We start from the raw sequence: 19,516 nt of genomic DNA, 5'->3' as shown, positions 1-19,516 counted from the left end.
GCTCAAGGTACCATGTTGGGTACCTGCGGTGGAGCCCATGTCAGCCAAACATAGCAATTGCCTTCCCCTCTGTTTTATAATGCCAGCCCATACTACTTGGAGTGGGGAGCAGCCACACCAGTGATGCTAAGGGATTACTCCTGCCTGCACTCTTGAATTACTATTGGTAGTGCTTGGGGTACTGTAAGAGATGCTGGGGATCACACAGATTGATCTTTTAAATAGATATGTTCATGAAGCAATACTCTCCCAAAGTCATGATTTGAATCAGAGCTGAAAATGTGGACAAACTCACAGATCCCTATGTACTTCTGTAACTTAGGGTGGAAGACTTGGTCTATTGATATCACCTCTACCAGGAAATTTATATTATGGCCAGCAATAAATTTTTCAATATTTTTTTCAACAAGGGAGAGGGGAAAAAAACAAGCTTTCCTCATATTAAAGATCAATGCAGAGCCTTCGCCATCTGCTCCTTCACAAGAATTTTAATGAATTTAAACAGAATCCTATCTTTCTAAAGAATCACACAGCCACAGGTTACCTCAAGTTCTGAAGGATCATTAAACCTGAGCAACTTCTGGATAGGCTAGAGAATCTTGAAGGAGATTTTTACTGTTGGTTTCTACAGCGAGCAGATGATATATTAATTTATATCAAAGCATTTCAAACTTCAATAGTGTATGTGATCAAAGCTTCTATTTCCTGCCTATGGGATTTCACTTCTAGCCAGTAGAGGTTTCCATCAATAATCAACTTTTTTATATACACATAAAATTTTTATCACTGTAAGAGGAATTATGCACAATTACAAATACTTAACAAAACAAAATAAAGATTCAGCCTCTATGTTACTCTCACCGAACTACCACAAGCTCATTAACGTCACAGCTAAATTCAATTTCACACCTTAGCAGAATACTGTATGTCTCAAGTCTGCAGGGCTATATTTACATAGCAGAAAAAATTTTAAAGTTAAAATCTTAAAGTACCAAAGATGTGTTGTATTATCCATAAACACATGTTCACCTTTGGGAGGATCTAGATTCTAGGAATTTGTTTTCCATTGAATCAATGTAAATTATAATTTGATGTAATTTATAAAGTTATTCATGAATACATTTTAGGCATATCCTTTGACCAGTGTCTACTTCCCTTCACCAATGTCCCCAGTTTCCCTCCTGCCCCAGGCCTGCCTCTCATATTGTCTTAGGGTTCCCTTCCTTGATCTTTTCTTTTCAGCCCCACCCTGTGGCAAGCTTCCTATTGAGAACCAATTTCATACTCTTCGTTTCAACTGTCTTTGTTCCCCTACTACTTTCCTTTATGTTCTGCACATGAGAAGGATCATTCTGTGTCTGTCCCTCTCCTAATTTCACTCAGCTTAATACTTTCCAGATCTATCCATGTAATGGCAAATTGCATGACTTTATCTTTTCTTACTAGTCGGGATTTAAAATAAAATACTATATATTTAAGAACATATAAAATTTGGTCTCCTGCATCCCATATGGTCCCGAGCCAGGAGTGGTTTCTGAGTGCATAGCCAGGAGTAACCCCTGAGCGTCAATAGGTGTGTCCCAAACCCCCCCCCAAAAAATTGGGGCCACATCCAGTGATGCTCAGGGCTTACTCCTGGCTATGCACTCAGATATGGCTCCGTCTTGGGGACCATAGGGGACACCGGCGGATTAAACCACGGTCCCTCCGAGGTTAGCAGCTGCAAGAAAAATGCCATACTAAGGTGCCTGCCTTGCCTGCGCTAGCCTAGGACGGACAGCGGTTCGATCCCCCGGCGTCCCATATGGTCCCCCAAGAAGCCAGGAGCAACTCTGAGCGCAGCCAGGAGTAACCCCTGAGCATCACAGGGTGTGGCCCAAAAACCAAAAAAAAAAAAAAAAAAAAAAAAAAAAAAGAAAAATGCCATACATAGTGTCACCACTCCAGCCATATATTTGCTTTTTAATTTTTCTTTTTGGGCTCACACCCAGCGATGCCCAGAGGGTTCCTCCTTGCTCTACACTCAGGAATCACTCTTGGTGGTGCTCAAGGACCATAGAGGGTGCTGGGAATCAAACTTGAATTGGCAGAATGCAAGGCAGTGCCTTATACTATCTCTTGGGTCCCTCTAGTTGCTTTTAACTGAGTTAACAATTATTTACAAGATTGTAAATGTGGGCCCGGAGAGATAGCACAGCGGTGTTTGCCTTGCAAGCAGCCGATCCAGGACCAAAGGTGGTTGGTTCGAATCCCGGTGTCCCATATGGTCCCCCGTGCCTGCCAGGAGCTATTTCTGAGCAGACAGCCAGGAGTAACCCCTGAGCACCGCCAAGTGTGACCCAAAAACCAAAAAAGATTGTAAATGTTTATATTTCAGGGGTACAGTGTTATCACATCATGCCTGCAACCTAACTGCTAATATCTATCACTCTCCACAGGAATCTTCCCATATGTTTATCCCTTCTCCCCATCCTCCCAAGTTCCACTTGGTATGCTCAATTCTGTTGTCAGAGTCCCTTAAGAGAATTGTTTCACTAGAGATAATCTTTTCCCATTCTTTTTTTTTTTAAATCATCACATGTGGTGGGCACTTGAGTTGTTCCTAAAATAAAGATTTGATCATAACCTAAGGATGATGAGCACAATTTGTCCAGAAAAAAATTGTCTAGAAAGAAGCAATACCAAAATACATATCCCTTCCCATGGAATTTGAAGGATCAAAGGAGAGAATAAGCAATAAATAATACGTGTATTATGAGTTGTGTAACAAAATATAGCATAATTGTATACCTTAAACTTACATCTCAGTAAAACTTGCAGAAGGATTAAAGGAGGGAGTAAGCAATAAATAATGCATGTGAAGGAATGAAATAATTAAGAAGTATATGAGTTGCATAATAAAATATAATAGAATTGTATCCCTTAAACTTGCTTAATGTTATATGCCAGTTATATTCAGTAATACTGGCAAAAGTGAATATAGAAAAAATTCTCCTCTCATATATAAGAACTGGGGTGGCTTGCTGGCTACTCAGAAGTCAGTTTAAGTAAACAATACTGGAAAATGACAAATATGCACTGTAACTCTCTTAATTAAACCATGCTTAAATGGGATTTTTACTTAGGACATTATCTTGGGAGTTTAGATCTGTTGAATAGTTCCTCTATTCACTATATAAACAACAGACATATTCTCTCTCTTCTCTGTCTCTGTCTCTGTCTCTCTGTCTCTGTCTCTCTGTCTCTGTCTCTCTGTCTCTCTGTCTCTCTGTCTCTCTCTCTCTCTCTCTCTCTCTCTCTCTCTCTCTCTCTCTCTCTCTCTCTCTCTCTCTCTCTCTCTCTCTCTCTCTCCTCTTTTTTGTTTTAAGGCCACACCTGGCTATGCTTGAGCTTACTTCTAGCTCTGTGCTCACAGACCAATACTGATGAACCAAAAATGATGTTGAGGATTGAACCTGGCTGAACCAAGTAAGTGTGTTAACTCCTACACCATCTCTCTGGTCCCAAAATGCATCTTTTCTGACTGCTGTTTCAGTCTTTTAAAGTGAAGCAATGGGACTGGAAAGAAAGCACAGCGTGTAGGGTATATGCCTTGCATGCAACAATGTGGGTTCGATCCCTGGCATCCCAACTATGACCCTGTACCCCGCAGGACTAATTTCTGGAAGCAGAAATGCCTGAGCGCCGCTGGGTGTGGCCCAAAAGCAAATAAATAAATAATAAATACATAAATAAAGTGCAGCAAAGCCTTCAACCCATGACACAATCAGAGAGCACGATCTAGAGAGAGCCAGAGAGAAGAAAAATCTAGAAGCTTTTCCCAATTTTCCACATTTGTCTCACTCACCTCCCCCTAATCACCAGTGTCAGACAGAACTCAGCCTTCCCCTTTTTCAGAGCATTCAACTTAGCTTTTGTAGCAATAACTTCCTGTTTTCCACTAACAGTGCATCTGTTTACAGAATATTTTTATAGCAAATAGAGTCTAGCATAAGTTTTATGAATAAATACAACTAACTTTTAGTAAGTAAACATTTGACTTGTGGGAATAAAGGGCACAAGCCAATTCATATGTCCCCACCCATCAACAGCATGTTGGAAAGAGCAGTCAGCACAGCCACCAACAAAACAAACTGGTTTATGCAGTTGGATGGTTAATCTGCTGTCAACTGTCAATTAAAGATCTTTGCCACACACACACACACACACACACACACACACACACACACACACACACACACACACACACACACACACCACCCTTTTATGTTTTCCTTTACTCATGTCATAAACAAGATTTAGAGATCAATAAAGTTATATACACACAAGAATACTCAAATGAGGCAACAGTAAAAAAATTCAAATTGTGAATAATTATAAGACTTTAAAAATCATGGAGTTTGACAGTTGATATCAGAAACTCAGTGAGTCAGTAAAAGACAATTTAAGCAAACTGCAATGGTCTTGTGTTAATTTAAAAAGATGATTCCACTTGAAAATAATCCATCAAAACAATCCATGAAAAAGTGGCACTAGGAACCGTACATAAATATGGCAGTGCTGGGTATCTGCTTAAGAGTAAACTTGGATTAGCTGTACTCCTTCTGTAATCCTGAGGAGGGAGGGGTGATGTGAGGACTTACTTATTTCATTGGAAACCTGGTTCAGCTTCTCCTGTGATCTGCTGATAAGGACAAGCTTCATCCCAAGTTTTGCTAACTGACATACAAAAAAAGAGAGCACACAGTTGAGTCATGCTTATGAATTTTACTTTAAAATCAAAATCAGATACATTCACAATTTAATAAAACCAAACTATATAATACAAGTTAATAAAAATGGACAATTCAAGTTAAAGACTATAAAAGACTCCCTTAGCAAAAGTTTCAAGAGAAAAATCATTATATACTTTTAGATGTTGCAACTATATACTATTTGCGTTTTTAAAACCAAAAACAATTATTACTTTTAAACCTAAAAATCAATCTTAAAAAATGTTTTATGTTTCTGACTAAATACAGAAAGGCCAGAGAACTGGCAAAGAAAATTGCTCGTAAAAATGTCGGGAATTGGGGCCAGAGAGATAGCATGGAGGTAAGGCATTTGCCTTTCATGCAGAAGGTCAGTAGTTCGAATCCCAGCATCCCATATGGTCCCTTGAGCCTCCCAGGAGCGATTTCTAAGCATAGAGCCAGGAGCAACCCCTGAGCGCTGCTGGGTGTGTATGACCCAAAAACCAAAAAAAAAAAAAAAAAAGTCAGGAATTTTAGATTTGAGAGACAGTACAGCAATAAGACAGTAGGCGCTTGCCTTGTACATGGCTGACCCAGGTTCGATCACCATTATCTTATAGAGTCCCCCAAAGCTAACAAGAGTGATTCCTGAGTGTATAGTTGGTGTGGCCCAAAATAAACAAGCAAAAAAAAAATTTTTTTTTAATTTTTATTTTAGGCCACATCCAGCGGTGATCAGGGGTTACTCCTGGCTATCTGCTCAGAAATAGCTCCTGGCAGGTTCGGGGGACCACATGGGACACCGGAATTCGAACCAACCACCTTAGGTCTTGGGTCGGCTACTTGCAAGGCAAACGCCGCTGTGCTATCTCTCCAGCTCCACAAGCAAAAATTATTGGAGCTGGAGAAATAATACATCAGGTAAGGAGCTTGCTTCCATACAGCAGATTCAGGTTCAAACTCCAGAACCATATGTAGTCTCCAAGTCCCGCCAGGAGTAATCTCTGAAGCAGAGTCAAGAGTACACACTAAGCACAGCCCTCCACCCCATCTAAAAGGTCAGGAATTCCTAAAAAATAGCCAATCAAAACCTTTTCAGTTAGATATTGTACTTTATAGACAAAAGAAGCAAATTAAAACAATTACTAATGTGTGACTGTTTTTATATGTATTTTCATTCGTTTTACATGCTATATTGGGGGTCTATCTAGCAATGCTTGTGTGGGTGTGAGGTTTGGTCATGCTGTTCTGGTCTGCAAGGCTTTTGCTCTACCACTTGAGCCACTTCCCGGCTTAAAAAAATGATATTAATAAAAAATATTTCAAGTACTTCCTTGTAAATATTTCCTTATAAGTACTAAGAACTGTAAAGTGCTAAACAGAATGAATAAGATTTCTAAGAATGTGGTTTCTATTCCCAAAACATATAAAGGGACAGAGGTGAGGATAAAACACTAGTACACAAAACTTTTTACTGAAATTTTTCAGTCAGTATATAAACGACTAATAAATTAAGTGCTATGATATAAAAGTCATTTAGTATACTAATATTCTACTCTTAGATTAAGTAACTAATATTATAATTGAGAAGATAAAGAAAAATATTTTTATAAAAATAACAAATATTGGGCTGGGAATTTAGCTCAGTGTTAAAGAGTGTCTGCTTTGTATGTATCATTGTTTAACCCCTGGTATCATGCACACATACACATAAAAATTTTGTATCAGGGGCCAGAGTACAGAGTACAGTGGGTTGGGCACTTACCTTACATGTGGCTGACCTAGGTTTAATCCCCAACACCCCATATGGTCCCCTGAGCCCACCAGGAATAATCCCTGAGCACAGCCAAGTGTGGCACAAAAAACAAAAACGAAAAATAAAGAAAAATAATCATGATAATTTGCTCTAAATCAATCTACTATAAAATCACTAAAGAACCTAGCAGTCCATGTTGAAAGTTTAAAACAAATTATCAGAGAGTATTTGTTATTTGTTTTTTGTTTTGTTTTGTCTTGTTTTTGTGGTTTTTGGGTCACACCCGGCAGTGCTCAGGGGTTATTCCTGGCTCCAGGCTCAGAAATTGCTCCTGGCAAACACGGGGGACCATATGGAACACCGGGATTTGAACTGATGACCTTCTGCATGAAAGGCAAACACCTTACCTCCATGCTATCTCTCCGGCCCCATCAGAGAGTATTTGTAACTCCCAACTGGTCCAGTCAAATTTAATAATAAATGTGGCAAATATTAACAATTGGTAAATCCAGGTAAAAGATAGATGAATTAATCTTTTATAGATTTTTTTTGTAATTTTTTTTATTTGTCAATTTCTCACAAGTTTTCTATATTTTTGATATTCAAACTTAAAATTAAGGGAAATAAAGGATGAATTTTTGTTTTAAATGCTTCGGGAATAATAAATGAATCAGCAGAGCTGCCTGGTCTTCATACTAACTGAGCATGTCCTAGGTGTGAGTGCTTTCTGGAACCAAGAGGGAAGAGAAGGAAGCATGCTTAAGAGCAATGGGGGATATCCAAGGACATGGTATGTGGTCATGCATTATATGAGCACATACATTACATGAGCCAGGCACAGTTTAATCTCCTGGACCACAATGTCTCTTGAGCATTGCCAGGTATAGTCCTGGAAGCCCCCAAGAACTGGGGGAAGGGACAAGTGGTCGTGGGCACAGCAGGGTCCATGTAGCACCCCAGCACACTTAGGCTTTAGCAATGAAGTATCAGCTGAGTGGATTGAGAAGAGCAGAAACTGGCCCACCAATCCCTCAAAATCACGCCACCGGGAAGCCAAGATTAAAGAGTACTGCAGGGGCAAGGGATATGGCTCAGAGGCATAGCATGTCCCATACTGGATCCCCCCACCCAGTAAAAACTAGTCATATTCACATAAATACTAAATTATACAATACAACATTACACAAAATTATTCATCATTCCAACTAATGAAAACATTCCTATACTCATTTTGTATAAATTTGCTTACAACTGTGCTGAAGCAATCATGGTATTTCTGACAAGGTAGAAATAATATATAGCTACTATAGCAATAGATAACATTTCTTTTACATTTTTCACTATAAAATTGGAACTGCTATAAGCAATTATCCCTTGTTCTAAGAATTTTATGCCAAAAGTTTCAAAAGTTACCTACCTCCTCTGCATATGACTTTCCAATTCCATCAGTACTACCTGTGACAACTGAGAAAAGAAAAATAGTTTAGTTTGAAAACAACAATAAAGAAAATCTAATCTAGTAAAGACCCGATTATATGGAAAAGGACCATAATATTTAGGTATAAAACATAATGTAATAATAGTCATTTAAGTGTCAGACAAATTCTCAGTATAACAGCTTAATTTAAAGATGGCATTATGAGGTACCGGAGTGGTAGCACAATGGTAGGATATTTGCCTTGCAAGTGGCTGACCCACGACAATGAGGGTTCGATCTCTGGTATCCCATATGGTCCCCAGAGCCAGGAGCGATTTCTGAGTGCAGAGCCAGGAATAACCCCTGTGCGCCATCGGGTATGGCTCAAAAACAAACAACAAAGATGACACTATCAAGTGCTGCCAGAAATGTGGCACTATTGATTATGCATTCATTTTAGAAAAGTTACCAGTTTGTGTCCAGCTAAGGCATAAGCTGGCAATTCCCAAGTAGTGCAACTGTACAACATCTGCCAAGTGGATGTCCATAGGTAGTAACTTTCTTAATGCAGAGTATGGTTACATTCCCAAATAAATATCCATAGAGAAGTACAGTAAACAAAATGAGCCATAAGCATAAAACAGGATCAGTTTGTCTTAAAGAACTATTGGCACTGGGAAAATATAACAGTTAGGGTGTATGCCTGGAAATAACCCATGCCAGGTTCAAGGGAGCACCATAGGGTCCCCAGAGCATTACTGGGAATAGCCCTGGATGCCCCCTAGCACTGCCAGGGTGGTTCAAGTATCACCAGCACTGCAGAGCAGGAACAGCACCACACCCTCAAGCTCTTGTGCCAAGCTGAGAGGTTGCTTGACTAGGAATCACCTGATGGGACCGACCCTTGGTTCTCCTGACCATCTTGGAAGCCCCTTCACTCCCCTAAAAAGAACCACATTTGCCTTGCATGCAGAAGGACGGTGGTTTGAATCCCGGCATCCCATATGGTCAACTGAGCCTGCCAGGAGCGATATCTGAGCACAGAGCCAGAAATAACCCCTGAGCACTGCCGGGTGTGACCCCACCCCCCGCAAAAAAAAAAAAAAAGAGCCACTTATCAATGCAAAGCATGAACAAAAATTCCAGGCATCACACTGAACATATAGATGCATATGTGCTGTGACATTTCCATTCATGAAGTTCAGTAAAAAGTAAAATTAATCTATGAAGATAGATGTCAACTGTCTACTAGGGGGAAGGGCATAAAAGAAACTTCAGGGTGGAAGAAATTGTCTCTATCTTGGTATGTATTTTTAAGAATTCAGAAACCTGCTAGCTTAATGAAATACTATATGTTATACTCTAATAAACTTTTTGTGAGGGTACATCCAGCAATGCTCAGGGGTTATTCCTATAGCAGCCATTAGAAATTTATCTTCGTTTTGTTTTTCCTTCTCTCATTTCTTGTCTCTCTCTTCTTCCACCTTCTCCTCCTCACTATCATCAACTCAATCTATGTCAAATAAAAACCTCATGGTTACCTCCTCTATAGGAAAGGAAAGCTGACTTATAGGGTGCTGTGGACAATACTGCAAAGGGTAAACACCTATATAGATAGACCTCACTAACACAGCGGTCAGTACTCAAGACATGAAACCTATACATATCCAAAAGTTGATCTTTTAGTTTCCTTTCCTTACAAGTACTATACTTACCTATCTTTCTGTACTCAGCACACCTCTTGCCCTCCCCACCTCTCTACATTAATATACACCTAAGCTAACTTCTATATGTTTATATATGGGCAGGAGCACACAGAGATAGGAATCCAATAGGATTCTTTAGGGACAAACCTAAACTACAAACAACCCATACCTATACCCCATATAACCCTTCCCATATATTATTCCCTTCCCTTCCTCCAGAAATCCGACTATCCCTTCACCCCTCAATCCCACGCCCGATATCCCCACCACATTGTAACTCTTCACCCTCAGTTCTTAATCCATTAGGCATCAAGACCGATCTCCTACCCCAATGAACCAGTACCCACTACCCAAGTGAAGAGATACCCACTCAAGCTCTCATCTCATTCCCGGCAAGAAAATACAACCAACAACCCGACTGACTCATGCAGTGTGGCCCTCCTAATTCATCTCTCCCTAATGGGGACTGTGGCTTGATACTGGAACTAACTCCAAAGGACCCCCACTGCAAGAACTCTACCCAAGACCTCCCTGCCTGGTCCGCACACCTCACAAGGAAATCTCAAAAGACAATGGGGAAGCCTATACTTTCATCTTAAGCATAGACCTATATAACACTACCTCTTACCCTGTTTCTCCCCAAATGTAAAATAATCTCCTGTTTTACTTCCTCCCTTTTTTTTCTTTCTTTTTCTTCTTTTCTTTTTTATTTTTGTCTGTTTTTGGTTTTGTTTTGGTTTTGTTTTGTTTTAGTTTTTGTTTTTTTGATTTGATTTGTTTTTGCTTCTTTTGGGTAACTCCAGGCAGCGCTCAGAGGGTGCTCCTGACTCTATGCTCAGAGATCACCCCTGGTGGGCACAGTGGACCATGTGAAATGTCAGGATTTGAGCCACCGTCCTTCTGCAGGAAGGACAGATGCCTTGTGTCCATGCTATCTCTCCTGGATCCACTTTATTCCTTTAATTATGTCTTTTATTTCATCTTAAAAAAAAAAAACAACTTTTTTTTCTTTAGATATGTGTGAGCATATATATTTTTAGTTTTTGGCGTGTGTCTGTTTTCTTCTCTCTCCACCCCCAAAAATCCACCAGCAATATAATGTAGCACCACTTCTTCCTGCAAAGGCATATTAAAAATAGGGGAAATTTTACGTGTAAAAACAAGCTCTTATCTACTAGGGGTAAGAACTCATACTTCTTTACAACACGGGGACATCTCCCACCCTGAACGTATGTCATGTGGAACCAACTTAGACTCCAGGGAACTAGACACCGACTGTCCAGCCTTGACTCCTGGATCCCAGACATAGAATGAAAGAGTTCTCTACAACAGCTCCAGGAACCAAATCCCCTCCAGGGCATTCATAATGCTGCTCTGATGCCAACATGTGCCAGTTCTAAATTTATAACCTGACGAGAAAATGGGAACAACTTGATCTAAGAGCAAGTTGTCCTTCCTCATCATCCAATGATAAGACAAAATCAAAAAACATGTCACCCTTTGACCTGAGCAAAAGCCAAGATCGCTATATACAGATGACTGGTTGTTACAACCAGAACTCGACAGCACGCATCCAGGGACCAACAACAACAACAGCAATGAAAAGCTCTAGCCTAGCTTTTGGTCTATGGTCTGTTCAATAAACAAGATCTCCAACTCCAGAGGTCTGACTGAGACAACCGCAACTGAACGGGTCTTCTGGAAACATAACGAAAGACTTTATCCCAGGCTCCATCCTAGAAGCAATATAATGACCAAGACCACCAATTACAGAAGATGGATTAAAACGACACTGAAGAAGCAGAACTCCTAGAACCACAAAGAAAGACTCCATCGTAAGCTCCATTCCTTGAGTTGCAGTCACCAAGATCTCTAGAAACAGAGGTCTGATTTTACCATCCAAGACGAAGCAGAAGTCTTCCATACACTACAAAAGCACCGAGGGGAGAGTAAATGATCATGCAAGGAGTCTACAGTTAATCCCATGACAGTATACTTCAGGGGTGGAGAAACCCTGAAACTCCTAGGCCAAGGGAATTCCCTCTATAATATCCCCAATACTTAATGTGCCTATGCAGGGGGAAAAAGAAAAAAAAAATCCACAAAATAATCATCTTTCTACACATTTATTTATTGATTGATCGATTTTTTTGACATCTTTATTTTGGTGTAGATATTGAAGTTGATATCTCCAATTTTACTTTATTTCATTTTATTTTATCTTATCTTTTTCTTTTTGCACTCTGGCATGATTTGATTTCAGAACTGAGACTATTGTGTGGTACTTGTCTTTATTGCTGTAGTGCTCACTGGATATTTAATTTGATATTTCTTTCTGTATTGTTGTGGTGTTTCAATTACCTTTATAATGTCCTCTCTCAAACTGAGGTTGAAAGCCTCTAGAAGGTCTCCACCCATTTTCAAAGTATTTGACTTCTTTTTTTTTGTCTTTTTTCTTATTTTGTACCCCATTCTATTGTTTTTCTTTCCTTCAAACAAAACCACATAACTCGATTTATCTAGATCCACCTCTTAAATAGAGGTAGAAACAAGGGAGGGTACCAGGACCAAACAGATATATGACCACTAATAGTAAGCTAGACAAAGAGGGGTCCACCTACTCTAGCAGCCTGGTGGGTGATGGTGGGGTATATGGATTGCAGAAAGGAAACTGGGATGGGGGGAGGACAAATTTGGTGATGAGTATTCCCCTGATTCAATGTTAATATGTACCTAAAATACTGTAAAAGATATGTAAGCCATTATGATCACAATAAAAATTTAAAAAGAAAAGAAAAGAAATTTATTTTTGTGGTGTTTGGGGAAATATATGAGATTCGAGGAAGCAAATTTAGGTCAGCCGCGTGCCAGGCAAATGCCCTACCTGCTGTGCTATCACTCTGGCTCCTTAATAAACTTTATTTTTATTATTATGAATAACTAGAAAAATAGAATAAACTTCAAAACCATCATGCAGGGCCAGAGAAAGTTCCAAGGTTAAGGCTGTCGCCCTACGTGCAGCCAACCTCACTTCAATTCTCAGTCAGACATATTCCCAGGCACCACCAGGCTTGATTCCTGAGCATAGAACCAGGAGGACAGTTGATGTGGCTCAGAAACAAACATAAAAAGTTCTACATTAGATACAGTTTATAATTAAAACAGGCAGGGCTACATCATAATCTAGATCTCTGAAATACTACTCGTGACTTTTAAAAATTCATGATGTGATTATGAATAATATGGCTCTAAAAGGTTAGGAATGTCACCACCACTATCACCCACCCCCCAAAAAAAACATTCAAATTTGCTTGAATGTTTCTGCAAACATTTTACAGGAAAGCAAACCATTGTGTAAAGAAGTATTTTCCTATATTTATTTCAAACCGCATTCAATTTATACAAAATGGCCCCTACTCCTATGCAGAATATGTTCAACACTTCCTAGTCTTATTTTTCAGTCTCAAAGAGTTTTCATCTTGTTCCAACTCAGTCTTTAGCTTCCCAGAATTTAAAGAGTCACATATGCAGAATTTATGAGAATAATGTAAGAAAATCCCTAAGATCCAAGGTCCCACTTCACTATCAAACAATTTAAACTCACTATCTACACTACCAACTCCTACAGATTCTAAAGCGAATCTCAAAAAACCTAGCACTTCATTCATAAATGTCAGCATGTATCTTATTTCTCAGATAGTTAACAATCCCTTGATTTCAAATTTATCTTTTTTTGTTTGTTTCTGGGTCACACTCGGCAGCACTCAGGGGTTACCCCTGGCTCTACACTCAGAAATCGCTCCTGGCAGGCTTGGAGGACCATATGGGTTGCCGGGATTCGAACCACTGTCCTTCTGCATGCAAGGCAAATGCCTTACCTCTGTGCTAACTCTCTGGCCCCAAATTTATCTAATCAATATATAAAACTTCTTCAAACATTTTCCTCAAAGCTTTAATAATGTGTTTAAGTCCAATTTCAAAACGTTCCATATGAAGAGCTGATTCATGTGTCTATTGAACATCTTTCATTATATACATTCCACCTATCGACACCTACTCATCTTTTCAACTCCATCATCTACCTTCTATTTCTCCTGCTCATTGTTCTGTCTCCAGGCACCTCTCTGCCTCCTCTTTCTGCTTTTATTTATCAAAATAACTAGAATTCTAATTTTATACTTTCCCAGTTTGACACAGTGATTACATTTTCCTGATGTCATTTGTGTTCTCTTTCCTAATAATGAACTATCAGTGGTTGATTAAATTCAGGTTAGAGGTGTTTTGTTTGTTTGGTTGCTTTTTGTTCAATGAAATTGCATCTATCATTATCTAATTATCTTTTCATATTTGTTGTTGTTGTTGTTGTTGTTATTGTTATATAAGCAATCACTGGCTGGTAACTGCCAACATACACTGTTTTACTGGCATTCCAAAGAATTCCAAAATAGTGGAACTGGCATTCTCTCTATCTTCACTTATTAACTGGGATAGGAAAAAAAAAAAAAACTCACTGCTCCTCAGCTTTTTGATGACAATGATAGCTTTGAATAGGAAAGTAAAACAAATATTCATTCTCCCACACCCCCAATCAACTTCACTTATTAGTTTTTGGTGCTTTGTTTTTTTTTGTTTTTGTTTTTTTTTTGGTTTTGGGGTCACACCTGGCAGTGCTCAGGGGTTACTCCTGGCTCTACACTCCTATCTGTGTGCTCAGAAATCGCTCCTGGCTCAGGGGACCATATGGGATGCCGGGGATTGAAACTAGAACCGTCCTGGGTCCACCACGTGCAAGGCAAATGCCCTATCACTGTGCTATCACTCCAGCCCTTTCTTCTAAACATTTACAATTCTTTACCTGCACATCTCAATATCTTTGAATTGTATTTACTATGCACATGTCTAGGGAAAAAATAATCAGATCCCAAAAACTAGCTATGCAATGTGTGCAAGGTAAGCACTAAATGGACATCTGCTGAATACTGTCAGGATGAATGAATGCTAGTCAACTTTTCTTTTTTGGTTTGTTTTTTTGTTTTTGTTTGGTTTGGTTTTTGGGTCACATCTGGCAGCACTCAGGGGTTACTCCTGGCTCTATGCTGAGAAATCTCTCCTGATAGGCTCAGGGAACCATATGGGATGCCAGGATTCGAACCACTGTCCTTCTACATGCAAGGCAAACGCCTTACCTCTATGCTTTCTCTGGTCTATGCTTACTGGTCTCTGAGCACTGCCAGGTATGAACCCTGAACACAGAGCAAGGAGTAAGCCAAAACACCACCAGGTGTGACCCCAAAATACCCACCAAAAACAGTCGGTTTGCCTTCCTAAGAACCGTCCTCATAGCTTGACTTCATTACTTTCACTCTCCAAAACTGACACGTACCTGCCATTGATTTACCCACATTACAGAGCCTTTAATTCCAGATGGTTGTTTATTGTTCCTACTGCTACAGAGGAAGCAAAGCTTCTCTATGATTACAGTCATGAATCAATTGCAATGTCAGACTTCTCAGATGGGAGGTTTTAAAACTCTCTTGATAAGAAAATGCTGGAAAATTAGATTGCAGCAAAGTCACTCCATATAATGCCTCAAGAATTTTTGCCTGGTACATGTACAATGACTCAGAAGAAGACAGTGCATGTGACTCCAGACGTACATGTGTAAGTGCATGTTAAGGAGACAGTTCCCAAGTGCCATTGCAGCAGAACCATCTCAGTGTCATTGCCTGCATTTTTAGAATGATTTCCATGAGATAAAACACTAAAATATTGTTGCTTGGTCATTTTAAAATGAAATGGTTCCCAAGATTCCTCTTAAATATATTACACTAATGTAGACTATCTTAGGTTGAGAATTAGAGGCTAAACACATTTCTGAAATAGATTTGCCTTTATACTCCCAGCAAGGATCTTTTTCATGATCATTGCCAACACTATCAAATTTAAATCAAGCAGGTTTTAGGAACTATTACATGCATCCATTGCTGAGAGTGCAACGATGTATAAAGACCCACTCTGGATATCAAGTGTCTTATGAATAACATACCTCATGGTGATGATTTTAAATATTAAAGAGAAACAAGACTTTAAATTTCATGAATATTAAAAATTTAGCCTCTAATCTTTTTGAATGGTAAGAATATCATGTTTAATCTTCTCAAACCCGAATCTAACTTTTCATAATTACGTATAAGCTAAATATTGTATCACAAGCATATTTTTCTGAGAAAACAAAAAAACACAAAGAAAAGCCTCCTTTAATCGTTTCCATATGCCCCGCTATAGTTTCACAACAGTCATCTCGAAGACTAAGCAAAGGAGGTATCAAGCAGGTATCTCCTTAGCAAAGGGAATGAAGAATTTGTGTGTTCAGTAAGTATGATAGATTAACACAATAATGTACAATCACTACAAACCATCTGTCAAACTTCAGTCAGTCAGAAGTTTTACACAAATTGTATGACCATGCTCAGCCTGTTGCTGGCTGGTGCTGTGAATAGTCACCATTTCTAAATGTGTGCTGAGTCCAGAGTGACAGCCCATGACACAGCTAGTCAGTCCATGTCAGATGCTGTGGCCCGTGACACACTTGGAGACCAACTCCAGTCTTAGAACCCCAAGAGGAACTTGGACACTACCCCAGAGTACCTGCTACCTATGGTCAGGACCTTTCAGAGCACCCTGCACCCAGCTGCCCAAACTCGAATCTCCACTGCTCCAACAGATGCTAGGATTCCTCTCCTGGATGTGCCTTTCTTCCAGAGTTCAGTAGATTCTCTGCCTTTTGTTCTTCCTGTGATCAGTGAACTCTTAATTTATCAATTACATGATCCCTCAGTGAATCAGAAAGTGTTTATTTATTAAACAATGTTGGCCAGTCAAAAGAAAAAAAACATAAATTTTACTCAATTCAAACCCAGTTTCAAGTTGAGACAAAGACAAGTTGTGCTTTTAAGAATAAAATCTTTGTCTTAACAATATGCCTTGGGGCAGCAGAGATAGCATGGAGGTAAGGCATTTGCCTTTCATGCAGAAGGTCATTGATTCAAATCCCAGCATCCCATATGGTCCCCCAAGCCTGCCAGGAGCAATTTCTGAGTGTGGAGCCAGGAGTAACCCCTGAGCACTGCCAGGTGTGACCCAAAAACAATATGAGCTTTGATATAGATTGATATAGAGCTTGTGACTCAGAGCTAGATTAAACTATCTTTTTTCTTTAGTTTTTTTGGCCACACCCAGCAGTGCTCAGGGGTTACTCCTGGCTGTCTGCTCAGAAATAGCTCCTGGCAGGCACTCGAACCAACCACCTTCGGTCCTGGATCGGCTGCTTGCAAGGCAAACGCCGCTGTGCTATCTCTCCGGGCCGATCAAAAATACCTTAATCAAACTTAATGACTTTTTTAAACAATGATATAAATGAAATAATTCATTTATGTTATTCATATATTCATTTACATCAATTCATTACTTAAAATCCCTTAGCAGGATAGGAGTAAACAAACCTGTCTTACTCAAGTATGGGGCAACCATAAGCACTATGAATGAATGCCATACTCAATACCCAGGGCAGAGAAATTTATCTTAACTTTTGTTATTGTTGTTATTGTTTTTAAGGGCCACAATTGGTTGTGCTCAGGGGCTTACACATGGCTCTACACTCAGACATCACTCCCTGCAGGCTCAGGGGACCATATGGAGTGCTGGGGATAGAAATAGGATCAGCCATGTCCAAGGCAAATGCCCTACCCACTGTACTATCTCTCCAGTACTTTGTCTCACCTTTTAAGAAACTCCTTTAATATTTCTTGTAAGACAAGTTTCAAAACTATGAATTCCCTAAGCTGCTGCTTTGTTTCCTTTAGCTGCTGAAGCTCTGTATCAGTTCTTCAGACTGAATGATAAGCTAGCTGGATAAAGTATTCTTGGTGATGTGTTCAGTTCATTGCTTTTTTTGGGGGGGTATTTTTGCTTGGTTTTGGTTTGGTTTTTGGGCTCAGGAGTTAATCCTGGCTATGTGCTCAGAAATCGCTCCTGGCTTGGGGGACCGTATGGGATACCGGGGGATCAAACCGTGGTCCATTCCAGGTTAGCATGTGCAAGGCAAAAGCCCTGCTGCTTGTGCCACCACTCTGGCCCCAGTTCATTGAGTTTTTGTACAACATCCCTCCATTCTCTTCTGGCTCATAGTAGACTGATAATCTGTTAATTTCTCAGGCTTTGTAACTTTCTTTTTGTGAACTTTCTTCTTTCAGTATCTGTATATGTACGTTTGTATTTTATCACTTTGAGTACAATGTGTCGGGAGTTATCCTATTTGAGTCACAAGGACTCTGTGCACCTCTTAGGTCTGTATTCCTCTGTATACCTCTTAGAGTGCCTGTATTCCTCAACTTTGGGAGATTCTCTGTGATTTAACTATTGTTTCTTCATCTAATGTCTTTGTTTTCCAGAGACTCCAATGATTATTTTGCTGTTTCTCTTGAATTCATCCCATAATTCTGGGGTATGCTGTTCATTTCCAACTTTTTTTTCTTTGTTTCTGTGCCACACCCAGCAGGACTAGAAAGTTACTTCTGGCTCTGCAGTCAGGAATCACTCCTGGCATGCTAGAGGGAAGCCAAGGACTGAATCTAGGTCTGCCATGTGCAAGACAAATACCCTACCCACTTTACTATGACTCCAGTGCCGCTTTTGACTATTTTCTACTTTCTGATATTGGGGGGGGATTTCACACCCACCAGTGCTCAAAAGTTGGTCCTAGCTCTGTCCTCAGAAATCACCCCTGGCAGGCTCAAGGGATCATATGGAATGCCAGGAATCAAACCACCATCCATCCAGGTTTGGCCTTGTGCAAGGCAAATACCCTACCGCTGTGCTATCTTTCCAGCCCTTTTCCAATGTTTTCTAGAAATTTCTTCGATCTCATCTTCATCAACTTCATCTTGAAGTTTCTTGGTCTTTTCCTCAACTACTGTTAAACTGCTTCTCTTGAGCTGTTTTATATTACCTACCATATTCTTCATTTCTGCTTATAGTTTTCTCATTTCATTCTTTCTTGTGCTTTGCTGACTTCCTTTGCTATTGTATCTTTGAGCTCATATAGCATCTTCGGTAGTATCCCTAAAGTCGTTGACTGGAGATTTATTAAAATGGCTGGTACTGGTGGATCTCTGTGTTACCATTTCACTCTCATTGAGACTGGGCTTCTCTATGTCTTTCCCATTGAGTTTACTGTACTGAGGATTGATCTTTGTAGATAGCCCTTAAGGGGATCTCTGAGGAATTAGACTGTGAATTGTTCTTTCCTTTTCCTGCCTTATCTTCTCCCACAGATAGGATGTATAACTGTGAGCAATGTGAAACTCGATGAGCTGTCACACAATTATGTGCTTCAGGAGCTACCCAAAATGAATACTTTTTTGCCTTTATAAAGTAATAGTATAAATCTTACTACTAAAGTAATGCCCTACCTTTCGAGAAGTCAACTCTTCATTACTAATTTATTCCTAATCAAAGCATGCCATTTTTTTTTCTGTATAAGCATACCATCTTAAACCAGAAGTCTTTTGGTAGGTGTTTAGGACATGAAGGAAAAACAGGAATTATACTAATACTTTTTTTTGTTTGTTTGTTTTTGGATCACACCTGGCAGCACTCAGGGGTTTCTCCTGGCTCTATACTCAGAAATCTATCCTGGCAGGCTGGGGAGACCATATGGGATGCCGGGATTCGGACCACGGTCCTTCTGAATGCAAGGCAAATGCCCCACCTCCATGCTATCTCTCTAGCCCCACTACTTTTCATTATTACTACTTCTTTACTGAACCCAAGGTCATACACAGGCAACTGCTCTATCATTGAGTCACTGATATGTTTTAACCACATGCAGATATTGCTTTTCTAA

At 39.7% G+C, this 19,516-nt stretch overlaps 1 protein-coding gene across 1 annotated transcript in view; it reads right to left on the bottom strand.

The window, feature by feature from the left end:
• HSD17B12 (hydroxysteroid 17-beta dehydrogenase 12) overlaps nt 1-19,516 on the bottom strand; it is a 153,131-nt gene that overhangs the window by 89,540 nt on the left and 44,075 nt on the right. Inside the window, exons 2-3 of the mRNA XM_049779793.1 lie at nt 7,907-7,953; nt 4,644-4,719 (exon numbers count right to left, since the gene is read on the bottom strand). Coding sequence (XP_049635750.1) covers nt 4,644-4,719; nt 7,907-7,953 — 123 coding nt within the window. The remainder of the gene's footprint in view (nt 1-4,643; nt 4,720-7,906; nt 7,954-19,516) is intronic.

This window comes from Suncus etruscus, chromosome 9 (assembly GCF_024139225.1).
Source record: "Suncus etruscus isolate mSunEtr1 chromosome 9, mSunEtr1.pri.cur, whole genome shotgun sequence".
Taxonomy (NCBI): Eukaryota; Metazoa; Chordata; class Mammalia; order Eulipotyphla; family Soricidae; genus Suncus; species Suncus etruscus.
Note: the sequence above shows the minus strand (reverse complement) of the source record. Positions and strands in the feature narration are given on the sequence as shown.